The 25,180-nt window shown below is 44.5% G+C and overlaps 1 protein-coding gene across 1 annotated transcript in view; it reads left to right on the top strand.

The window, feature by feature from the left end:
* The window catches only part of LOC310800854 (protein unc-13 homolog B-like), a gene marked incomplete at both ends in the record, with an annotated part of 267,146 nt that overhangs the window by 26,925 nt on the left and 215,041 nt on the right, over positions 1-25,180 (top strand). Inside the window, 5 exons of the mRNA XM_083664751.1 lie at positions 1,291-1,510; positions 3,937-4,164; positions 18,780-18,915; positions 19,945-20,072; positions 21,271-21,386. Coding sequence (XP_083520877.1) covers positions 1,291-1,510; positions 3,937-4,164; positions 18,780-18,915; positions 19,945-20,072; positions 21,271-21,386 — 828 coding nt within the window. The remainder of the gene's footprint in view (positions 1-1,290; positions 1,511-3,936; positions 4,165-18,779; positions 18,916-19,944; positions 20,073-21,270; positions 21,387-25,180) is intronic.

Below are 25,180 nucleotides of genomic sequence, written 5' to 3' on the forward strand. Positions count from 1 at the left end.
AGTGATACAGTAGGCTATGTCTAAGAAAGCGGACAGTGAAGCTTCAGATGTTTCAGCACCGAGGACAGCGCAAGGCGCTCTATGCATCAATTGATGAACATTTCAACACCACCGTCAATGGACAGCGACAGGCTGTCACAGACGATGGTCTGCCCATGTCACACACACCCTGTTGTGAAGCTTGATTAAAATATAAAAACAAATCTCTAAATCTAAATCCTGCTTTGCAGATAAACATTTTATTCACATGCCTTTCAACATGTTGCCTTTGCCAGAGCCATTCAGGCGGTGTCTCCTCATATAAACGCATGGTCAATGGGTCAGCATGGCCGGGGGAAATCCTAACACTGATAGACAATGATGGCAGATGATGGTAGCCTACCACTGAAATATTCTTACCGACGGTGTAAAGCATGCTATGGTTTCACGTTTTACTGATTTTCATGAAAATTGGTGGAAGGGTGTAGCATGGGCCAATGAGAAACCCATAGCCTATATTGAGGAGCGCATTCTCCAATAGTTTTGATGAAGGATTTAGTCTGAAAATTTAAAGATGTCCTTTCAGCCAAAGTCCATCTGCAACATCATGATAAAAAAAAAATAGAATTACAACCCATTTTAAATTAACAAAAAAACATAACATGTTGCTTGCTGGCTCGCAGCAGTTAAATGTCTACCTGCTTGCCGATTTAAATCAAATGTGCATTGTCTCTCCAAAGCCAGCAGCCAGCAGACAAAAAAACCATATGCACACAGCAGCAGCATCCCGATTCCCGCGGATGGCCGACACAAGATCAAAATGGCAAAGCAGACATAGCCGGGCTAAGTCCCCCTTTATGTGTTCATCCTGCATCTATCCTGCATTAAAATGACAGGCAGTTCTTTCTTGAATGTTCTTGAAAGGACGAACTGGTTAACTTTCCACACCCACTATCCAAAAGGGGGCGTGACAATGGCTGTGGACAATCACAAAAAGGTGCTTAACTTCCAAACGGATTCACATAAGACCACGAAAATGTCTAGAAAGGTCGGCCCTGTGCTCCCTCTGCTTGATTGTATCTGTGTCATTTATTGTCAGCTATCTTGCCCTGTTTTGTTTTGGTTATTACCAAAATTACCATTTTTCACACTTCATCCCACCCACATTTCTCTATTTCTTTCTCTCCCCTTTTCCCTCTTTCTCTTGTTAAACCTCGTGTGCCTTTTCTCTTGTTTTTTCCTTCTCTTCCTCCTATTTCCCACCATCACTCGTCCTTGTCTCTCCTTCCCTTTCCCCCTGTGCTCCAACAGAAAAGCCACGTGTACAAGAAGACACTGCAGGCCCTGATCTACCCCATCTCCTGCACGTCCCACAACTTTGAGGTGTGGGCGGCGGCCACCAGGATCACCTACTGCTACGTGTGCAAGGACCTGCTGAGGGGCATCACCTGGCAGGGCATGCGCTGTGCCAAGTGCAGGGTCAAAGTGCACAAGAAATGCCAGGAGCTGCTGAATGCCGACTGCCTGCAGAGTGAGTAGAGCTGTTGAAATACAGTATTATACCAGTGGTTTGTCTCTGGCTTCTACTTCCAGGGATACAGCAGATCTGAAACAGTTCTCAATTGAATACTTCGTTACTATTAACGCTAAACAGTGCCTGTTTGTAGGACGTTCACACTTGGTCTTGTAATGGTGGGAGTTGTTTTTTCTGTTGTGGCCAATTACTCTTTTTCACTTCCCACCCAATTCACCCATTTTGTGTCTAAAATGCAGGCAGTAACACAGGTGCAAGCAAAACAGTAACGAGGGCTCCGGGACAGGATCACCAAATGGATTGGAAGTTGGACTCCCTTATTAATGTTCTGCTGCACCTGTGTTACTTCCTGCCTTTTAGACGCTAAATGGGTGAATTGGGTGGGAAGTGAAAAATGCTAATACTGTTGGATAAATGTGAGGAAATGTGTTTTGTCACAGTTGTAGGGTCCTACTGTAGCACATTGGACTCATGCATCACCCTTTAGCCTAAGGTCGCTTTCACATATAAGCTGGTGGACTCGGTGCGATTCGGGGGGGGTGAAGTTGCAACATTGTTGCGATTTTCATTTGGTCTGGTTCACTTTCACACAGCAATTTGTCAAGAGCACCAAACTTTCTGAACAATGTCACGTGGTCGAAAAAGTCACTTGTCTATTGAACAGAATAGAGAAGGGAAATCTCTTCTCTCTTCAGCAGGCTTATTACATGGCTGAGGGCTGACTGAACAACACAAGTCAATCCGCGACACACAAACCATGGAGCAACACCACCTGCGATATTGGGATTTCTGGTTTTACTTTGGTGTTACTATAAAATAAATATTTGACAAGAATGTGCCCAATATGAGCAGCAGATGAGGCAGAAAGCTGTTGAACATTTCATTCTGCAGATGAAACGAGTAGCCTACATACCGAAGGAGATAGCCAAGCCAGCCAGCTGTTGAGAAACGATGTTGGATTGGATTGGATTGGATTTATTTGACAATTTAAAAAAAGATATGTATACATCTCTGCCCAGCAAGAATACATACAATTAAAAATCATCGAGGTTAAAAACACAATAAAGCCAAAAGCCTTATTTCCATTGTGGACCTCTGGGGATAGGGAGAGGGGTAGGGTAGAAAGGGGAGGAGGAGTGGGGTGGGGTACATTAGGCAACATCCAGGAGGTTGAGCTACTTTATAGCCCAGGAACAAAACATACAAACAAATCACAGGACAGGTACTGTACTGTACAGGTACTGTGCACCCGCCATGTTTGTTTTGCTCCCTTCTACCGTCTCCTACTCATGATGCACTGCATGAGTGCATCATTTGCACTAGCGCTCTTGTGTTTAGTCCGGCTTGCTTTCACACAACAAATGAACCGCGCCAGGGTTCACTTGGAAGCAAACCGAGACCCACGTTTTCAAGCGCGCCAGAGTTTGTTTGTTTGTTCCGCAACAGAGTTTGTTTGCGCATTCAAACCATCCCAAACGAACCGCACTATCCGAGGAAACAAACTCTGGCGCGGTTAAAGCGGCCTAAACAGCTTATATGTGAAAGCGACCTAAACCTCAACTCTGTTTGAAATCACACCCACTCACCAGATCACACCCACTCACCAGATCCCACCCACTCACCATATCACACCCACTCACCAGATCTCACCAGATCGCACAGATCGCACCAACTCACCAGATCGCACAGATCGCACCAACTCACCAGATCGCACCAACTCACCAGATCGCACCCACTCACCAGATGACACCCACTCACCAGATCACACTCACTCACCAGACCACACCCACTCACCAGATCACACCCACTCACCAGATCACACACTCAATCACCAGATCACACCCACTCACCAGATCACACACTCAATCACCAGATCACACCCACTCACCAGATCACACCCGATCACACCCACTCACCAGATCACACCCACTCACCAGATCACACACTCAATCACCAGATCACACCCACTCACCAGATCAACAGGATAAATATTGTAAATGTAATCCCATAAAGAAAAGGGCCCAAATGCCCAACAATCTTGGTTTGCTAAAGAAAGTTGCCAAGCAAAATTTGTACCATAAAAAATGCTTGGCAATAGAAATGTCCTTTTATTCCTGATTTAGTTTAGTTGCAAAAATGATAAACATTACTAAATAACAGAGGAGAAAAGACATACAATTTGCCCAGGTGAGACCAAATAGCAGCACAAATTACACTGAGGAGAATGGTAAAAAATATCAGACATGACATTGAGCACCATTTTATGTATGCGGTCCATCATACAATTTCATTTGAACAATGGTTTCTCCCTAACCAAATCTCGCCTCTCTTTTTCTCAAATCATCAACCCTGTTCTTCTCACTTTTTATCCAATCATTCACCCTGTTTTTCTCTCTCTCCTACTCTCACCCCGTCATCTCCAGGAGCGGTGGAGAAGAGCTCCAAGATGCGGGCGGAGGACCGCATGCAGCACGTCATTACCGCCATGAAGGACATGATGGAGATCCATGAGAGGGACAAGCCGAAGATCTTCGAGGAGATCCGGAAGGTGTTCAGCATCAACAAACCGCTCCACGCCCAACACATGAAGACCATCAAGCAGAGCGTCCTGGATGACACCTCCAATTGGTTTGCCAAGATCACAATCAACGGTACGTTACCTTTGGTTTGACATGGAAACCAGGGTTAGGTCAGCAATTACATTTACATGATAATATAGAGTACCGCAGGAATGTGTCCGGAAGACCTGGGGTCTCATCTATCAAACCTTGCTTAGAATTCCTACTAAAACCATGACTAACTTGTCCAGTGACTATCTACTCCATCCAATCCGTGTTTCACCACCCAGTATCGTCTTGCAAAGGTATCCCACACAGACGTATACATGTAAAAAACAAAAGAACAAAATAATTTAAAAGTAAACAAGGATCCCTTGACTCTGGAACGGTCAACAGGACCTGCTGCCCCAGATCAAAAGAACATCATCCGAGTCTTCTCCCCAGCTAGATTCTTCCCAGCCACTTCGCAGGCCAGCTTCAGCCTAGAACGGAAAGTTGATACGTACTGCCCCGCATCCCCAGGCTCTGTCGGTTCTACAATCATCTCTTTAAACACGCTTAACGGGCCTCTCACTTCATGAACGAAAATCAGTTCAAACGGACTGAACCCCAATGACTCTGATGGAGCTTCATGGACAGCAAACAGGAGAAAGGGGATAGCCTCATCCCACTCCTTCGGCTGCACCACCACAAACGTTCGTATCATGCTCTAGAGTACTGTGAAATTGCTCTATCGTTCCCTGGGACTGTGGATGGTAGGCCGTGGAGAGCTTACGCTTATTATTCCAATTCGCCATCACCTCCTCAAACAACACCGAAGTTAAGTTCGTTCCTCGATTGGACTGCACCACACTCCAGCCCACATAAAGAATTTCTGGAGATGCTCCACAATCACCTTTGCCCGTATGCTCCGCAAGGGTATTGCCTCGGGGTACCGGGTGGCCACATCTAAGATGGTAAGCAGATACTTGTTCCTGTGTTTCTACTTCGGCAACGGCCCTACACAGTCGATCATAAGGTGAGCGAACGGCTCCGTCTCCACCCGCAATGGTTGCAACGGCGCTACAGGTAGGAGTCTGCCTGGCATGACCGACAATACCGCTTAACATCCTTCTGGATACTAGGCCAATAGAAATGGCGAGTGATCTTCTCCTGTGTCTTTCTAGCTGCTAGATGACCACCAAGCGGACATTCATGGGCCAGTTGCATCACCTCCTCCCGATATCGTACAGGCAAGACCACCTGCTCCACAGAAACTCCCGTAACGTCTGCAGGCCTCCACTTCCGAAAAATAATGCCTTCTCTCACAAAGTACCCAGTAGCAACTTGTTCCACATCCCTAGCACTATTCACCTCCTCCCGCGCTTTCCCCAAGGACGGATCTGTCTCCTGCTCCTCCACCAGGGTCTGACGGTTCAAGTCAAGTCAAGTCAAGTCAAATTTTATTTATATAGCACCTTTCATACACAAAGGCAATTCAAGGTGCTTTACAAAAAAATAATCGAAAAAACAAGCAGCAAAGCAATGCACATATAAAAAACACATAAAAAACACAGCCGACAGTTTTAGTTAAAATATATACTCAAATTAACAAACATGAAACATTATTTCTGTTTTAAATAAGTTACAAGGCACTCTTCAGTATTATTATTACATGTACAGTCCATTTGTTGGAAATGTACAGGAAAAATCTTTTTAAAATTACAGGCCGAGAGAGGCAGTAGTTTAGTAGCAGTTAAAAGCAAGAGTAAACATAAAGGTCTTTAGCTTGGATTTAAAAATAGGCAGAGTAGGGGCAGATCTAATGTGTTCAGGGAGTTTGTTCCAGTTATGAGAGGCATAGTGGGAGAACGCGGCTTCACCATGTTTAGATTTGGTCCTTGGGACAATTAGTAGACCAGTGCCTGAAGATCTCAGGGATCTGGATGGTTCATAGTGTAGAAGCATTTCAGAGATGTAGTGTGGGCCTGACCCGTTGAGAGATTTGTAAACTATTAGCAGAATTTTAAAGTCTATTCTAAGATTTACTGGCAGCCAATGCAGGGATTTGAGAACTGGTGTAATGTGTTCAGCTTTCTTGGTTCTTGTTAGAACTCTAGCAGCCGCATTCTGAATGAGCTGAAGTTGTTTAACAGCTTTTTTGGGAAGACCATTGAAAAGACTGTTGCAGTAGTCTAGCCTGCTAGAAATGAAAGCATGAATTAGTTTTTCAAGATCTTGTTTGGACATATAGCCTCTAATCCTTGCTATATTTTTTAGATGATAGAAGGCAGATTTTCTTATAAGCTTGATGTGGGAGTTGAAATTTAGATCAGAGTCAATAATAATGCCAAGATTTTTTACCTGGTCCTTTGGCTTCAGAGATAGGGATTCGAGGTGAGCAGTAACTTTGAGCCTATCTTCTTTTTTGCCGAAGACAATTATCTCTGTTTTGTCTTTATTAAGTTGGAGAAAATTCTGGCACATCCAATCATTAATTTGCGCAAGGCACTGACACAGTGACTCTATGGGGGCATAGTCATCCGATGAGAGGGCTATGTAGAGTTGGGTGTCATCTGCATAGCTATGATAAGCTATTTTGTTTTTTTGCATAATTAGGCCCAGAGAGAGCATATAAAGGTTAAACAGGACAGGACCTAAAATTGATCCTTGGGGTACCCCACATGTCATTTTGGTTTGGTCAGATGTGTAGTTGCCAATGGAGACAAAGTAGTTCCTGTCTTGCAGATAAGATCTGAACCACTCTAGGACCGTGCCGGAAAGCCCGACCCAGTTTTCCAGTCTGTCCAATAGAATTTCGTGGTCAACCGTATCAAAGGCAGCGCTGAGGTCTAGTAACACTAAGATTGAGATTTTACCTGAATCAGTGTTCATTCGGATGTCATTTATAACTCTGATAAGCGCAGTTTCGGTGCTATGATGGGGTCGGAAGCCTGATTGGAAAGGATCTAGGAGGTCATTGGAGGATAGAAAGGTATTGAGTTGTTGGTAGACAGTTTTTTCGAGTATTTTGCTAATAAAGGGAAGATTTGATATTGATCTGTAATTGCTGATTATAGAGGGGTCGAGGCTACGCTTCTTTAGCAAGGGCTTAACAACTGCAGTTTTTAGAGATTTTGGGAAAATGCCTGTAAGAAGAGAGGTATTAATTATCTTCAGTATGTCGGTCGCCAGGCAACTGTAGACATTTTTTAGAAAGCTTGTTGGCAGGGTGTCTAGGCAACACGATGAGGATTTAAGGCCTCGTATCGTTTCTTCTAGTTTCTTGTGGTCAATGACATTGAACTGAGTCATGTTAATTAAGCACCTATTCTGTGGGTGCCGCGGAGCCACATTTGTTCTTGATGTGGAAATAGTTAGTCTGATATTTATAATTTTATCCCTAAAGAAGGTCGCAAATTCATTGCATTTGACATTGGATAGAAGATCAGGGGCAATTTGTGGGGGGGGGTTTGTCAGCCTGTCAACAGTGGCAAAAAGAGTGCGAGCGTCATTGGTGTTTTTGCTGATAATGTCGGAGAAGAAGAATTTTCTGGAATTTTTTAGTTCCTGGTTGTAGGAGTGAAGACTATTTTTATAGATGTCATAATCGATGTGAAGTTTAGTTTTCCGCCATTTGCGCTCGGCTTTCCTACAATCTCTTTTTTTGTTATTTACAGAGGGAGCGTTTCTCCATGGTGCTTTTTTCTTACCGGAGATTAGTTTAGATCTAATGGGAGCTACAGCATCAATAGCCTTTAGGGTTTTAGAATTGAAGTTATCTAGGAGATCATTGACAGAGGCTGAGGAGAGGGAAGGGGCCAGCGAGAAAGCCTCCATGAACCGTGTGCTAGTACTCTCGTTGATGTAACGCTTTTTGATGGTTTTTGACCGAGTAAGAGCGATAGGGGTGATCTTGAGTTCAAGAAAAATACAGAGATGGTCGGACAGAGCAACATCACTAGCTGAAAGAAACGATGACTCAAAGCCCTTGGTGATAAATAAATCTAGGGTATGGCCTCGGTTCAGGAGTACTGACTTTGCCCCCGCCGGAGCCGTGGGTTCTCCATTGCCCCTGGTCTCCCCATCTTGACCATTCTCCACCATTGTTACATTCTCTATGGGTCCTGGACCCTCTGCTCCAAACCCTCAGCTAAAACATCCTGCTCCGCGTCCACCACAGGCTCTTGGTTCTCCCCAGATGCTTGGGCTTCCACCTTGGCCTGAGCTTGAGTGACCACGGCCACTAGAAAAAGCTCTGGATATAGCACCCCGGCGGTGCCCTCTCTGGAGAGCCCTCCGGTGGCAAGGCACAGGCATCAGGGAAAACCCTCTCCCCGACTGCGTCATTACCCAGGATCAGATCTACCTCACTAAATGGGAGGGTTTACACTGCCGCTAATATTACATAGCCTCCCATTAGCTCAGAGCTCAGGTAAACGTGATAAGAGGCAGCCTATTAATCTCACTACATACACCTCGCACACCCACAAACCGTGACCTCAGACAGCTCCATCACCCCCTTTCAGATCAGCATTTGCATGGCCCCGGTATCTCTGTATATAGTAACCGTTACCTCTGAGCCACCCAACAGGTGGTGTTCCTCTGACTCCCCTAAAGTCCCCTGTGAGATGAAACGTCCATAGCTCTGGAGGTCACTTACCATCCTGCACCAGATCTACGAGCCCCACTGGCTTCCAACTCGGGCACTGATCCTTCTTGTGGCCTACTTTCTGGCATTTGTAACATCAGATCTCCATGATATCAGTGGGATGCCACCCAAAAGGTAGAAACTAACCACCAGGCCGGGACTGCCGGGGCCCCGTTGGAGGACCACTCCCCCCTCGCGGGGGACACCACGTTCCATTATCAGCTGGGCTCCTCCCTTGGTGCCCGGCATCCTGCGGCTCATCCAACGGCCGTTTCCTACCGATAAAACCACCCGATCTCCTGCTATGAGCCACCTCATATCCGTCAGCCAACTGCTGCATGCCGTGGGCTCACTACCTCGCGCTCATTTAAATACATCTCTAGCTCTTTGGACACTCCATTTTAATTGCTCCAAGAGAATTAAGTCCTTCAGCTGTGAAAACTCGGAGGCATTACAGGCGTTAATCCAACGCTCAAACAGAATTTCCTGTTTACTCCACAAGTCCAGATGAGACTCATCCTTTTGTCGTCATAGTTCCCAAAACTGGCGACGATATGCCTCAGGTACACTGTTTAACGTATCCAGGCCTGTACGTGAGTCAAGAGCAGCTACTGCTCTGAGCTTTACCCTCAAGAACACTTTGAACCAACAGTGGCCACTTCTCTGATGGCCAATTTGAGTCTTTTGCCACCTTCTCAAACATTTCGAAAAACACATCAACTGCAGTCTCATCAAACTTTGGCATCATGCCCCGAGCTCTATTTACATCGAACCTCCGTGCAGTCTGTTGCTCCACGTCCAGTACCTTCTTCCGATCCACCTAGGCTAGCTCTTTCTGAAGCACCCTGTCCTGGGCCTCCTTGTCTCTCTGTAACTCTCTGTCCTTGTCGGCTTCAGTGCTGTCCCTCACTTCTTTCTCTCTTTGAAAATCGCGATCAGCGGCTCTGTCCCGCTCTCTCTCTCAGCCAAGTCCTTGTCTTCTTTATCACTCAGAGCGGCTCGCTCTCAGCTCAGCCCCTGTTTTTATGCCTCCGCCGGCGATCGCCAGGCCGGAGGCATTATGGATCCGGGTTGTCCGTACGTCCGTACGTCTGATGTTCTGACGCGATATCTGAGGATCGCCTTCACGGAATTTCATCAAATTTGCCTCAAACATCGACTTAGACTCAAGGATGATCTGATTAGATTTTGGTGGTCAAAGGTCAAGCTCACTGTGACCTCTCGAACGCCATTGTCAAGCTTGTTCACGCGATATCTCAGGAATGCCTTGACAGAATTTCATAAAATGTGCCTCAAACATCGACTTTGACTCAAGGATGAACTGATTAGATTTTCGTGGTCAAAGGCCAAGGTCACTGTGACCTCACGAACGCCAAGTTCGTTAACGTGAAATCTCAAGAACGGCTTGATGGAATTCCTTCTGAATTTCTTATTGGCTCAAACATAGACTTGGACGCAAGGATGAACTGATTCCATTTTGGTTATCAAAGGTCAAAGTTCAAGGTCACTGTGACCTCACACACCCAATTTCCAATTTCCACTGGTAATTTAGCATTAACTCCTGCGTGCAGCCTGTGACGTGTGTAAGCGTACCCAGTTCTCAGTGACGTTGCAATGCATGCACCCAAATTACTATTCCAAAACTGGTACCTCCACAAACCCATCCCCAACAGCGCATACACCAACCTTAGTAATGCTTAAATCCCACACACACATTCACTGTTACTTCAACCAATAACCACCCAGCACAGAAAAAAAACACATTCACCTCCTTGACAACCACAGCTATCAGAACCTCTATCCAAAACGTCCCAAACTGCAAGCCAGAAAATCTATTTTATTTTATTTTATTCAACCTAATTTGTCCAAATTATTATTTGTATCCTAACTAATCATTTCCAAATTTAGTCAATCCTAATTATTTCCTACCTTCTGGTTGTATGAACGACTTAAAAACTAAATGCGCACCAGCAACAACAGCGGTAATTTAGCTGACTTCAGCACCGGTCTTCACAGTCCGCCAAACACATTCAGCTATCTGCTAACCTGAAGCCAAAATGGTGGTCAACGCTAAACCGCTGTTAGCATGATGCTACTAATTAGCACTGTAGCCTACTCATGACCAAACTTTAGTGTTACAGGTTCGGTTATAAGCTCGAGTCTAGGGGCTACCAAATGGCACCGCAACTCTGCAACATGAAAGCAATATGGCTATCATCAAAGAGAATGTAAAGTACATCCTATTTTTTCCTTTAAAGAAATCACTGAAGCTGAAACAGCCAAAATTATTGGCAACTTGAATAACTCTAAAGCTAGAGACGACTATGGTCTCGACTGTAACTTTTTGAAAATATATGGAGATAACCTGATTTGCCCTATTACGCATTTGATCAATTTGTCTATTAAGCACTCTGTCTTTCCGGCAGCTTGGAAGCTAGCCATAGTAAGCCCCATACACACATCTGGTCATAAAACGGACCCCAAAAATTATAGACCCATTAGCATACTACCCATATTTTCCAAAGTAATAGAAAAATGTATAACTAATCAATTAATTAATCATTTAAATAATAGTCACAAGCCCCTGCATCCTATGCAATTTGGTTTTCGCTCTCATCACTCAACAGAGTCTGCCACCTTACTTTTTTTGGAAAAGACAAAGTGCTTTTTAGACAAATATAAATTTGTGTCTTGTGTATTTCTAGACCTCAGAAGAGCATTCGATACTGTCAACCATGAAGCCCTTCTAGCTAAACTTTCCCACTTTAACTTCTCCACGACAGCCATCTTGTGGATGAAATCCTATCTCTCAGATAGAAAACAGTGTGTAATGGTAAAGGGTGTTAAATCTCCCTATATAGAATGTACTACAGGACTGCGTCAGGGTTCCATTTTTGCACCTATATTATTTTCACTTTATATTAATGATTTACCAGATGTATGCCCTAGTATGAACACCTTAATGTACGCAGATGACGCAGTAATCTTCACTCCATCCAAAACTATGGAAGAAGCCTCTAACACCCTCTCTGTAGCCATGACTCAAATTCAGGTCTGGCTCGAAAAATCTTATCTTACATTAAACACCAAAAAAACAGTGGCTATGGTTTTCTCGAAAAAACCCATCTTAAACCCACATCTTAACATCCTTGTGGGAGGGGTGGAGATAGAAACTGTGGATGAGTTTAAGTATCTAGGGCTCACTTTGGACTCCACACTCTCTTTCAAGAGTCATATTAAAAGGGTATCGAACACTCTAAAATTCAATCTCTACAATTTTAGGCAGATTAGAGCATCTCTGACTGACAGTGCGGCTCTAACCTTTCTTCACTCAATGATTTTTGCACATATAGACTACTGCCTCACGAGCTGGTCCTTCTCAGGAGCAACCACCTTGAAGTCCATCGAGTCTCTATATAAAAAGGCCCTGAAAATTTTGGATAAGAAACCTATATCTTACCACCATTGCAATATACTTCTAAAGTATAAGCTCCTCAGCTTCGACAATTATAGAAAATTTAAAATTGCTTGTATGATTTATAAGGTTCTTCATGGGCTAGCACCACCTCCTTTAGAATGCTTTATCAAACAGAGAGCTACCCAGAACATCACGCGAAGCTCGTCGAGAGGCGACTGTGAACTACCTCTGAGACGGTCCTCTATCGGACAAAATGTTTTGTCCTATGGGGGCAGCAAACTATGGAATAGCCTACCAATGTCAGTCAGAGAGAGTAGCAGCTTTCACACCTTTAAGGGGCTGTTAAAGTCATGGCTCAGATCAAATCAAACCTGCGATCACATTTAAACCTTTTTGTTTTATGTGTTGTTTTTGTATGTCCTTGAAAGTCCTGTGTCCACCTTGGTTAATATCCCTAATGTTCCCTTTTTTTGTTTCATTTGTGTTGTGTTGTTTGTGTTTACCCTATGTGTATGTATGTGTCATTTACATTGCTGTATGTGTATGAATGCCCTACGTATGCACAAATTTTCTTATTTCTTCTTTTAAACTTTTCTGTACCTCACCTGTCGAGGGACTGCGGATGGAAATTAGCTAAGGCTATAATCCGGCACATTTACATGAAAATGTTCATTAATGTTGCACTGTCCCTGAAATAAATAAATAAATAAATAAAATAAATAAATAAATAAATAAATAAAGTGTGGCTCACCTGGCGCAGCTAGCGTAGTCCGGCCCAGGTGTGGTGGTGAGGCGCTCTTCCATCACAGGTCCTTACTTCGCCTTCACTAAAAATGTTTGTGTCAAAACAACATTGAGGATTTGGAATCAATTTAGACGCCACTTTAAGTTTCAGATGACCTGTTTCTGCTCCAGTAGCCTCAAACCCAGCTTTTCCCTCAACTATGGTTGGTAGTGATCTCTTAGTATGGTCGGTAACTATACACTATAAAGCATTAATAAAGCATTAGTAAATACTTAATTCATCATGCATTCATCATTTATAAAGCATTATTCATACATCACTAAGCATTAGTAAGTCATAAACACAGTTATACATGTTTTATTCCTGATTAATAACCTAATCTGTAATGTGTTTAATTATTGTATTCTCATACATTGTGTTACAGGTTCGGTTATAAGCTCGAGTCTAGGGGCTACCAAATGACACCGCAACTCTGCAACATGAAAGAAATATGGCTATCATCAAAGAGAATGGAAAGTGTGGCTCACCTGGCGCAGCTAGTGTAGTCCGGCCCAGGTGTGGTGGTGAGGCGCTCTTCCTCGAACAGCTCAGACGGTTGAGGATGAGTGGAGATCGACAACTCCACTGCTTATTTAGACACGTTACAGAACTTAAAGCACACACTCATAAATAACGTGACATAAAAGAAAAGACAAAATGGGGACTCTGAACAAGCGACTGCCTGGCTCCTTTTCCACAGAGATTTCAAGAGAGAGCTAGCGCTGCTTCCTGGCTCATTAAATACCAGCCCGCACGTCATTTCCTGAGCCAACCCCTTTCTCTTAATGACAGCCATCAAAATAAGAATAGATATATAAATAATCATAACGTCCTATCTGAGAGAGAGAGTAGCGAACTGTCACAATTGTAAATGATAGATTCACCATTTATAAATAAGTATTATATCAATTACAAACCATTTATTTAGGAGTTGTTAATGGTTCATAAGATCATTTAGAAAGTGTAAGTAAATGATTAAACAGCTATTTATATGTATGTACATTTATGTCTACATTTATGATTTAGACATGGTTAGTGAGTGTGGAACTTATGATTAATTAAGGTAGTTAGTTATTAGTTGTTAGTTAAGTATTTTGTGCGAGCTCATCTAAAGTGAGGACTATCAATAGCTGTGTTTCCATTACAGTTTTTCGCAAAATAATTGCGATATTTCTACAACTTCGACAATGTACAATTGCGACTTAGGTGTTTCCATTGAAGTTGAGTTTGGTCTGACGCAATTCCCGTTACCAGCAGCTGCCACAGTGATTACGCACGGGGATATGCCCCATATCCCGTCCCCTGCATGCTCAAATCCAACCAATGGTCAATGCAAATCACAACATTAAGTTACAATGCATATAAACGAGCCTGATTATCAATTCAAAAGAAAATGAGTGGCAACATGTTGCTGGCTGCGGTGAATGCAGTGAGCGTGACAGAGGAAAAAAGGTAGCCTAATACAACTGGTCCGATTTAGAGATGGAGGGGGGAAAAGGCTTATTTGGTGCAATAATCGGAATGTCGTGTATAATAATTATAACATTACACCTGACAACCCCAGAGAAACTGGGTTGTAGAAATTGTACAACTCCATCCCAGAGAATGGGTACATTTTGAAGCAATTCCTTTCCATTGAATGAGGTGATTCATAGTAGAACGGGTGTCACTTCAGTCAGCAGCACCGCACCGGTGTGTGCTTTTCATCCCCTCATCTCGCCGATGTGCTTAATGCGCGCACACAGGCAGCCTGTCACCATGGAGCGATTTCTGCCATTAAACATTATCTATTTTCCCTGGCTCCGCTTTTGCACAACACTCGTCTTTCTGCTACGTAGCTTTGCTTCAAAGTTTTCCACTTGCTGCGGAGGTTTTGCCACGGCTTATCAAACCCTTTCTCACTCATTTTCCGCTCCTTTTCCAAAGGAGAAGATGGGTCACATGACGTGCAAATGCAGAAAATGTGTTTCCATTACACTTTTGCGATAAACTGCTATATCGACATGTCTGAAAAACCACCTCATGAGAGCGCAAAAACGTTTTGCGATATTTGGGAGGTTTTTCGAAATTTACGTGTTTCCATTTCCCAATTTCTATTGCGATATTTTGATTTTGCGCATTTCTGACGGTAAGGCGTGTGCCTTATGCCTTATAAAGACCTTGACTGTAAGGAAGCTTGTCTGCTTGCCTCGGGTGATGTGTGAAGTGTGCTGGATCGTAGTTGAGGGCTCACGGGCCGTGATCGGTTAGAATCACAGAGATGTCGGTCCTCGGACGCGGTTGAAGGAATACCACTCGTGACCAGGACCTGGCTGGTTGTAAGGCAGCCAGTGACCAAGAGTGATGGGTCAGAACCACAGAGATGTCGGTCCTCGGATTCGGTCGTGGGAAGGGAAGACATTATGAAGTAGTATAGGAATACAGCGTCACAGGACACCTTGTTATATACCCCTCGTTGGTGATGTCACAGCGTCCAGGGAGCTATGACATCATCGGTGACCCCGTAAAGTCCCGTCTGCCATCACAGTCAGCCTAGACCGTCTGACATCGCCACTGACCTCACAGGTGAACTCTGACGTCATCATTGATGATGTCACGGCGGTGTCATCGTCATTACGTCGTTGGCGCGTTGGTTCGTGGGCGTCAATTGCCCCAAGAACAGGCGTGATGGTGGGCCATTATGGACCCTTTTCTACAGCCGCTCCCAGATTCCTGTGGGGAATCTGTATTCTTCCAGAAATGGCCGGAATGGCCCTCCAGTCCCACCTGGTATAGGCAGGGCTTGGTTGATTATTCTGGCAGTGAGGGGCTGTGGTCCGCTTGGCCACCGGCCGGGTGTAGGTACGGGTCTACACGTTGTTGTCCAGTCCAGGGGGAAATCGTCATTATGTCATTGGCGCGTTGGTTCGTGGGCATCAATTGCCCCAAGAACAGGCGTGATGGTGGGCCATTATGGACCCTTTTCTACATTGACCAATGGAGGCAGATGTCTGAATTAGTGATGCGCGGGTCAGGGTTTTTTAACGCCCGCACCAACCCAACCCGTCATCGGAGCCAGTCCGCCCCGCCCCCGTTAAAATATCTGAAAATGCCGACCCAACCCAACCCAGCAGCCCGCAAACGGCCAATTTAATGTAATATGTCTCTGGACTCACGATGAGCGGAGCAGAGCACTCAATGTGTCCAAACTCGTCTCTCTCCTTCTCTCTCTCACAGACAGACACACACATGCGTGCCGGTGCACGACTGGACAACCGTTTTACTGCTCTGGATGCGTTGCGCGGCTGCTTTCATGTCGTTCTTTCTGCTTGTCTTTCATGCGCTCTCGTTGCAGTAAAGTTGACAAATAGATCACAGTTGAGTCCACACAGAAAATCTGGGGTGGCATTCGTTTCATGGACACTTCAAATAATAATTACAGCGAATAATCTTTCCAAAATGTTTGTTTTGAGAGCACATAGGCTACCTCATTTGAAGCGTTTCTTTACTAGTGCAGCAGGTGCACTGCAGACGGCTTCAGACTCGCTGATTGTGTGTACGTGTGAGAGAGTTCACGTCTTAATAAAGGGTTACTCTGCGTGTCTCACTGCTCTAACTAAATTATTTAATAATGTTGCTTTGTCACGTTTCTGAGCCTGCCCTGCCCGCACCCGCCATATTTTCATAATTTGCCAACCCAGACTGCCTGCGGGGCGGGCCAGCCCGCAGGACCCGGCGGGTTCTGCGTGACCCGCGCATCACTAGTCTGAATGCTTCTTCTTCTATTGGGTTTTATGGTGGTTGGCATCCTTAAATGGTGCCTCAGGCTCCACCTGGGCCCATCTTGAACTAACATCTCTCTTTCTAAAAAAGATACAATAAATCCTTCTCAATCTCCTTTCTACAGGTGCTACTTTATTCCTTCAAAAATTGTAGCTGTCTTAGATTGTGTTGGAAAGTTGATTTCTCTACTATTGACAAAATGTGATATTGTAAGTCGCTTTAAATAAAAGTGTCTGCCAAATGACGTAATGTAATGTAATGTAATGTAATGCTAAGCCAGATCAGCAGATTTGAGCAGTCCTCAAACCCGATGTTATCCGTAGGCTTTTGTGTGAAGCGAAACTTCGTCCCGCCCAGAAACTAATAGTCCGCGTAAGCCCAGGATTAATCACCACAGTGGCTTTATTACAAGGGTAACACGACTCAAACAGGTATCAGGAACGGCAGTTCATCATACCCACCCCGGTTATGTTTTTATTTTTTATTTTTTTTTATATCTATCTCAACTTTTTTTTTAACAAAACGAGCAAGACAAACAAATAGGCTCAGGCACAAGAAAGAAAAAAGAAAAAAAAACATACATAATATTGTCGACATTCAGTATTACGTCACGCTACCAGTCACTATGGTGCTTATAGGTTTGTAGAAGATATTATGCCCGGGATCCCATGCAAGGGGTCTATGAGAAACCAACCAGGCGAGTCACCCGTTGACCCCAACTTCAGCAAAATAACTGAAAACTTCCCAAGTGAGTTGGTCCTCAGGAACCTAAGTCTCTCCATCCGTATAAAAGACTCCACTGTATCATTACGCTGCAGTCTTTGGAATTTTAACCCAGGGAGCAGGCACCTTGGCCGGGACCGTTATGCCAAAAAAAACGCACCTCCAGAGGGGTGGGGCTAGGTTTTTCGGACCTAAGTGTACATGGTGTACCAAAGATGCAGTGCAAATCCTCCTGTCAACCCCGCCTTTGTGGACCTGAGGGAGGAAGCGTACGACAAGTGTGACAAGTGGCACACTACCTCTTCAATCTCCTCCCATCAAAATTTCAAATACTATGGGACTTTAAAAACAGCAGTAGCGAGCACACTCAAAATAAAGTAAATCAAGGTGCAGGGCCAAGGTAGAAACTTAAAAAGGAGAAAAGGCCAGCACTCACGGATGTCCTTTATGCGTTTAATAAGGTCTTGTACAGCACAGCAACAACATACGCATTTCAGCATGTAGCCTTCATCAGCGTTACTATGGGACTTAACCGCGTGGCGTGGGTGATACTGCGTGTGTGTGTGTGTGTGTGTGCGCGTGCATGCATGTGTGTGTGTGTGTGTGTGTATAGTAGGTGTTTGAGTGTTTGTTGTATACAACTTTTAAGTCATAATCTTGGGATGTGTTTCTGTAGGTCGGTTTCCAGCTACAGTACCTGTTTTTATGTGCATTTTTGATTTGTGCATTAAAAAACCTGAGTGGAAATGCTGGAAATTTGAAGAGAAAAATATATTTGGGGGAGGTGGAAAAGTTGGTGTATCGATGCACCTAAGTGCAGTGGAAACAGATTAAGTGAATCTCATTGTCTTGGTTAACCAAACTCCATTCAAAACCATGCCGTTTCATGCTGCCCTGCTTACTGGCAAAACACCCTGACCATAAAACATGGCGTAAGCTTGTTATGAATCAGTAGGATGCATGCTACATGTCGGCCTCACTAAATACACTCGTAAATAAGCAATAATAAATAAGACAATAATAATAATAATAATAATAATAATAATAATAATAATAATAGTAAATAAGCAGCACATATTTAACCGCAATTTGAAGGTTTAGACTGCCTGCCTGCAATTAACAGGCGAGTCATTTCTAGACTTCATAATCAGAATCCATAGTAGCTTTGTGGATAATCAAGAAACTTTAAATTAATAATGTTTTTCATAGAGCTCAGTCACTGCCTGCAAGACAACGGCACATACAGTATTGGCATACAAGTAACAGTAGATTGTGGATGGAAACACACATCATTTTGCATTTTCTTTTGCAGATTTTCAGAAAATTCAGTTAAAATGTACGATACATTTGGATGGAAACCTACAGTAACTTGTGTGTCTGTGTGCTAACAGTCGTCAGTGCCCAGGGTCTCCAGGCCAAGGACAGGACAGGCTCCAGCAACCCATATGTCACCATCAAGGTTGGCAAGCCCAAGGAGAAAACCAAGACCATCTATGGCAACCTCAACTTGGAAGAGAAGTTCAGCTTGTGAGTTCACCCTGTTTGGTTCTTCTAGTGGATAACGCACACAGCAACTCCCAATGTGTAACGCACACAGCAGCTCTCAGTGTGTAACGCACACAGCAGCTCTCAGAGGGGCTGGCATGTATGCTTGCTCTTTCCTATTGACTGTGATGACTCAATGTGTTTTGTTTGATGTGGAAAACTAGATCGCAGACAAAATGTCATGCAGACAATATGCAGGAGTGATGCATGCTGGGGGATGTTGGCTTCATGTCCAGTTTTGAAGTGATTGTCCTGAGGCAGCTGTAGACTCAAATTCTTTACTATTTTGTTTAACTACTACTGCAAGTTGGCTCCATTCCCAAGATAAAATATTCAGAAATATCTACTTTTGTTCGCAGAAATGACAAAGAATGACAGTCACAATTTGGTTGAGATAGCCTACTTTCTTTTTTAAACGATTTACCTCTGGGGCAAACAGGTTCTCCACTGCAGCCCCGATATAAAATTCCATGACTTCAAATATAACAAAGCAGAGCTGCCATGCAAAATCTAGATACTTCATGGATTGTTTATAACTTGTCTAACTTTCTATGGAGAAAAATAGTGTAGAACTTTTCTGAGCTGAAAAGCAATAGAAACAATCCATTAAGGACCTACATGTACATTTTTTAGGACATGGGAGCACTACTTTCCACGAAAACAATGAATGTGTCAAGCTGTGAAAAGGTCTGAAAATATACAGAGATTGTATACTGTATAAGAATGACTAATTTGATCTTCGCTGTTATCTGTCTACCAGCAATAGAGATAGTCATGGAATTCTGGACAAAATCATATCAAACAATACAAATATTTTCAGATTTACGTCCAACAGACAAAATCTCATCAAATGGACTATGTGGACTAAATTAGGATCCCTGATATGAAAAAGGTTGAGAATGACTGAACTGGCTCTAGATTGCACCCCAAACCTCCACTCGGGTGCCTACTGTATCAACCACTGGCCCACTTTTTTTAACACGTGGCCCGACCACGCCCCTGTCTCCGCAGTGAGTGCCACAACTCGTCAGACCGCATCGAGCTGCGCATCAATTCGCGAGAGTCAGACAACTTCCTGGGCCAGAGCATCATCGAGGTACGCACGCTCAGCGGAGAGATGGACATCTGGTACAACCTGGGTAGGTCACCGCTCAGCAGGGGGGCATGTGGGTGGAGAGAGTGTTTTTGTGAGTGTGTGTGTGTGTGTGTGTGTGTGTGTGTGTGTGTGTGTATGGGGGATATTTGTGGGAGTGGTGGAGTTTGTGTGTGTGTGCGAGGTGGAGTGGGAGTTTATTAGTGTAGGCAACTGTATGTTTTTGTTGATGTAGTTTTTTTAGAGTGGTTAGGAGAAAACAGAAAACATGTCATGAAAAATGTGCCTATATTTTTTCATCACAGCATTGTCAGCTGATATGGGAGTGAATTGGGGTGGGGCATATCAATGATTTCATTTTCAATTGAATGGGGCCATTAGTCAGTCATTATCTCTATTGTTCTGTCAACAAGGTTTGGTTTCGGGTTATTCGCCCACATCTCATCCCCCATGTGCTGGGGATGATTTAGCGGTATATCTCAGGGGTTTGTTTAGCTGGCATTGTCTCAGGTACTGTCAGAACGTAGTCTTCCTGAACTGTGAATTGTGGTCATGCCTCGAACCTTGTGGACTTTGCACCTCGGACCCTGATGGACCTTGTGGACCTTGATGGACCTTGTGTTCTACTACGAGGAGAGCAGCTGAATGCCTCATCGTCTGGGCCTATGCATCGGCTTGGGGTACTACTACGAGGAGAGCAGCTGAACGCCTTGTCTTCCGATTCATCACTCTGCGTTGGACTCTGGGTTCGTGGCATAGTGGATGAAGAACACTAAACTGGTCCGAACCACGTTCTTGTGTGAACCTTATATTGCCTGGCTGGCTTGGAGGTATGACATCACTGGTGATGTCATAACTCTCATCTCTCGTCCTGCTTAGTGATGTCATACTTGTTCGATGATGTCATATTGACTATAGTCTAGCATTGTCCAGCTGGCTATGACATCAACGGTCGGGATGACACATGATGTCTGATGTTACTGATCACATTGTGATGTCATTGACACGGTGATGATGTCATCACCGAAATGTCATCCAGGGATACTTCCAGGGAGCTGGCTGGATCCGAAGCCCGGAGTCAGCCCTGGTGACGGCCATTGAATTGGTGGACACGAAAGCTTTGTAACTGTGTGTGTGTGTGTGTGTGTGTGTGTGTGTGTGTGTGTGTGTGTGTGTGTGCGTGCGTGTGCGAGTGCGTGTGCGTGTGCGCGCACGTGCGTGCGTGTGTGTGTGTCCACCTACAGAGGAAGGAACAGACAAGTCGGCAGTGTCTGGTGCCATTCGCCTACAGATCAGCGTGGAGATCGAAGGGGAGGAGAAGGTGGCTCCCTACCATGTACAGTACACCTGCCTTCATGAGGTAACATACACGCACGCACGCACACACACACACACACACACACACATACACACACATATATGGCAAATGGGTGCAAATGCATTACAAGGGCCCACAGCAATTGCAACTTCAGAAACAATGCAAATTCAAAAACATAGGAGAATCAGAATGCCAAAGCAATACATTAACAGGAAATGTGCTGACAATTCTGAAATGATGCAAATTCAAAAACATACGCAAACACATGAAAGCCACGAAGAACTATACAACAGAAAAGCACTGCATATCCAGTTGATCCAGGCCTCTATACAGTAGGTCAGTGGTTCTCGCACGTCGGGTTCGGGCACCACCAAGGGTCCTTTAGGGCAGAGGTTCTCAAATGTGTTTCAGCCAAGGACCCCTTACAAGATAGAAAATCTCCCGGGGACCCCCTCATTCTGATTTGTGATTTTTCGCTATATAAATAAAATATTAATTGACTTGACATGTATGTTCCTTGGAATTATATATATATATATATATATAATATATTATGTGAAAGAACAACACAAGAGAACTATTAGAAACATTAAATATGTATTAAAAATAATTGCACCATCTCAACACTCTAATTTTACATGCATTTCAGAACACACTGTTAATTTGACATGCATTTCACAACACACTGTTAATTTGACATGCATTTCACAACACACACACACACACACAAAAAATCAACAGAATATTCAATGTAATTGCTGCAGATAAAAAATACTGAAGGTGAACTGAAGAGAAAATTGTAAATTTGGAGTCCATTTCATCTCTCAAAAACATCTTCTTCTCTCTGTGATTGCTTCTCTCTGTGAAGACACACATAAAATAAATAAATAAATGCAACATCTGACATCTCACATGGACAGAATGAGTGAGACACATGTGCGGGCGCACACACACAGATGTGTTCATCATCAATGCGTAATTTGCGCATAAAAGGAGAGATCGCCAGTGCGTAATTTGTGCGTAAAAGGAGATGGGAAAGAGAGGGGGGAGCATTCTTACCCATTAATGTGAGATATGTGCCCGTCTATCGCTGCACAACTTGTCCACCCTTGGAGGAATAGATGAGAGGCACACACGTAGGTCATTCTCCACTTCCATCCGAGCCCTGTACTTGGTCTTCATGGAGGTCAGTGCTGAGAATGATGACTCGCACAGGTATGTGGTTGGAAAGGGCAGCAACACCTGCATGGCAAAGGCAACGAGTCCAGGATACTCCTGTTCAACCATAGGCCAAAAGTCCACATGCGCCCCTTGGCTGAACCGGATTCTCAGCGCCCCGTCGCATGCTAGTTCCAGCAGCTCGTCCTCTGCGTTTCCACTGAGACCCCGCGCTGATGCAACACGTTCTCACTCCGACCACGTAGCATATTGACGCTTTGTCCCGTCCCTTATGCGCCACTTGTTACTAACATGGTACCCTTGAGCGACCCATGAAACGACTTGGGCTTTCCGACTAAACTCAATGCAAACCCATAGAAGTCAACTTTGACGCTTATGGCAACTGCTCCCCCATCAGCCTAACTGCTCGCCCATTAGTCAACTGCTCCCCATTAGCGTCTGGGGGGAGGTTAGGTTTAGGCGTGGGAGGTGGGAGAGGTTAGGTTTAGGGTCTGGGGGAGGTTAGGTTTAGGCATGGGGTGGGAGAGGTTAGGGTTAGGGTTAGGGTCTGGGAGAGGTTAGGTTTAGGCATGGGGTGGGAGAGGTTAGGTTTAGGGTTAGGGTCTGGGAGAGGTTAGCTCCTCCAGACCCTAATGGGCGAGCAGTTGACTAATGGTGGAGCAGTTAGGCTTATAGGGGAGCAGTTGCCATAAGCGTCAAAGATGACTTCCATGGGTTTGCATTGAGTTTAGTCGGAAAGCCCAAGTCGTTTCATGTGTCGCTCAAGGGTACCATGTTAGTAACAAGCGACGCACAAGGGACAGGACAAAGCGTCAATATGCGACGCGCTCAGAGTGAGAACGGGTTGGCTGATGCGTATGCAACGAAGGGGTCGCGCACCCAGTCCCAGGCATCGGTGTCGATGTCAGTGAAATAGTCATTGAAATAGTCAGTGAGGGAGGCCAGATGCGAACCGATTGTATTTTTCACAATCTCAGCTGGTATTTGGTTTGTGTCCAAAACCTCTGTGAGTTGGGGGAACATGTCAGTAATGCCAATTTGCATCCGCCTTCTCCAGATTGCTGTTTTTGTACAGAAAGCCTTGATTTTGTCGCTTACCTCCAGGATAGATGCATATCTGCCTTGAACTGACAAACTGAGTTCGTTCAATAAATTGAAGATATCTGCGAGGTAGGCGAGCTGTGCGATCCATTCAGGGTCCGAGAAGAGCGCTGCAGTGGTTGGCTTGTCATTTTGGATGAATTCACACACCTCTGATTGCAGTTCATAAACCCGCTGCAACACTTTTCCACGTGAGAGCCAACGCACCTCTGAATGGAACAGCAGAGTGTCCTGCCCTGCGCCCATTTCCCTGCAGAGCTGGGCAAATAAACGGGACTGCAGTGGCTTAGCTTTGATGTGGTTAACCACAGACACTACCGTGCTGAGAACGGAGTGTAGCTCAGGACTCAGTGATTTTGACGCCAGGGCCTGTCTGTGCAGCATGCAGTGGGTGGATATCATGTTTGGATTGCGCTCCTTGGCACGCGCAACCACGCCACTCTTGCGACCGGTCATGGCAGCTGCCCCATCCGTGCAAATTGCAATGCAGTTCTGCCAACGCAGATTGCCATCCTCCATGAACATATCCAGTACATTGAAAATGCCCTCTCCCGTTGCTCGCCCGGTCAACTCTTTGCAAAATAAAAAATCTTCCTGAATCCTCCCTTCCCACGGGTAGCGAACCAGGGCAATGAGCTGCGCCGAGCCGGCCACATCAGTGGACTCATCCAACTGAATCGCAAATTTAGACATTCTCAATCTTTCCAGGATTTGTGACTTGATATCAAAAGACATGTGCTCAATTCGTCGTTTGATTGTGTCATTTGACACAGGTACACTTTTCAGTTTGGCAGCAGCATCTTTCCCCACCATCAGCTCACACATGTCCACTGCAGCAGGCAGCAGCAGTTCTTCTCCTATCGTGTGGGGTTTCCTGGCCTTAGCAATCCGCTGCGCTACCAGGTAGGAGGCCCGCTGCGCTTTAGCAGGAACAGACGAAACATTCACCATCCGTTTTTGTTGATGACGGTAGTCGTCGCCCTTCCTCTCAAAAAAAGACCGGTCTTTATTAACGTTATCTGGATGCTTGGTCTCCAAGTGCCTCCTCAATTTGGCAGGCTTCATTGCCTCATTGGCAAGAGACTGCAGGCATATAAGGCATTTTGGCTTCCCTTCCACTTCAACAAATCCATATTGGAGATACTCCTCATCGTACTTCCGTATTTTTTGCTTTTTGTTTTTCAACCACTTAATTTGTAGCAGCAAGTGGTCGTTTTAAAAATCTCCTCATCATCTCATAACATGCGTTACTAGCTACAGTAGCAGCTGTGGGCGCTCTGTGATTGACGTAGTAAGCAGCGTCGCAGCTCAGAAGGACCCGGTGCACAGCTGTCATTAATTGTTTCCACGGTAACGTGCTTGACTTTTAAATTGATAGGTTTGTTAGATTAGAATGTAATCCATGAACCAAACCATTTTATATTTAAAGCATAAACTATTTGTGTTGAACTATGAAGCTTTTGTAAAAAAAAAAAATATATATATATATATATATATATATTTTTTTTTTTCCCTGAAAACTTTTCGCGGACCCCCTGGCAAAGTGCCACGGACCC

Source organism: Poromitra crassiceps, assembly GCF_964638095.1.
Source record: "Poromitra crassiceps genome assembly, contig: HAP1_SCAFFOLD_125, whole genome shotgun sequence".
In the NCBI taxonomy this organism is placed as follows: Eukaryota; Metazoa; Chordata; class Actinopteri; order Beryciformes; family Melamphaidae; genus Poromitra; species Poromitra crassiceps.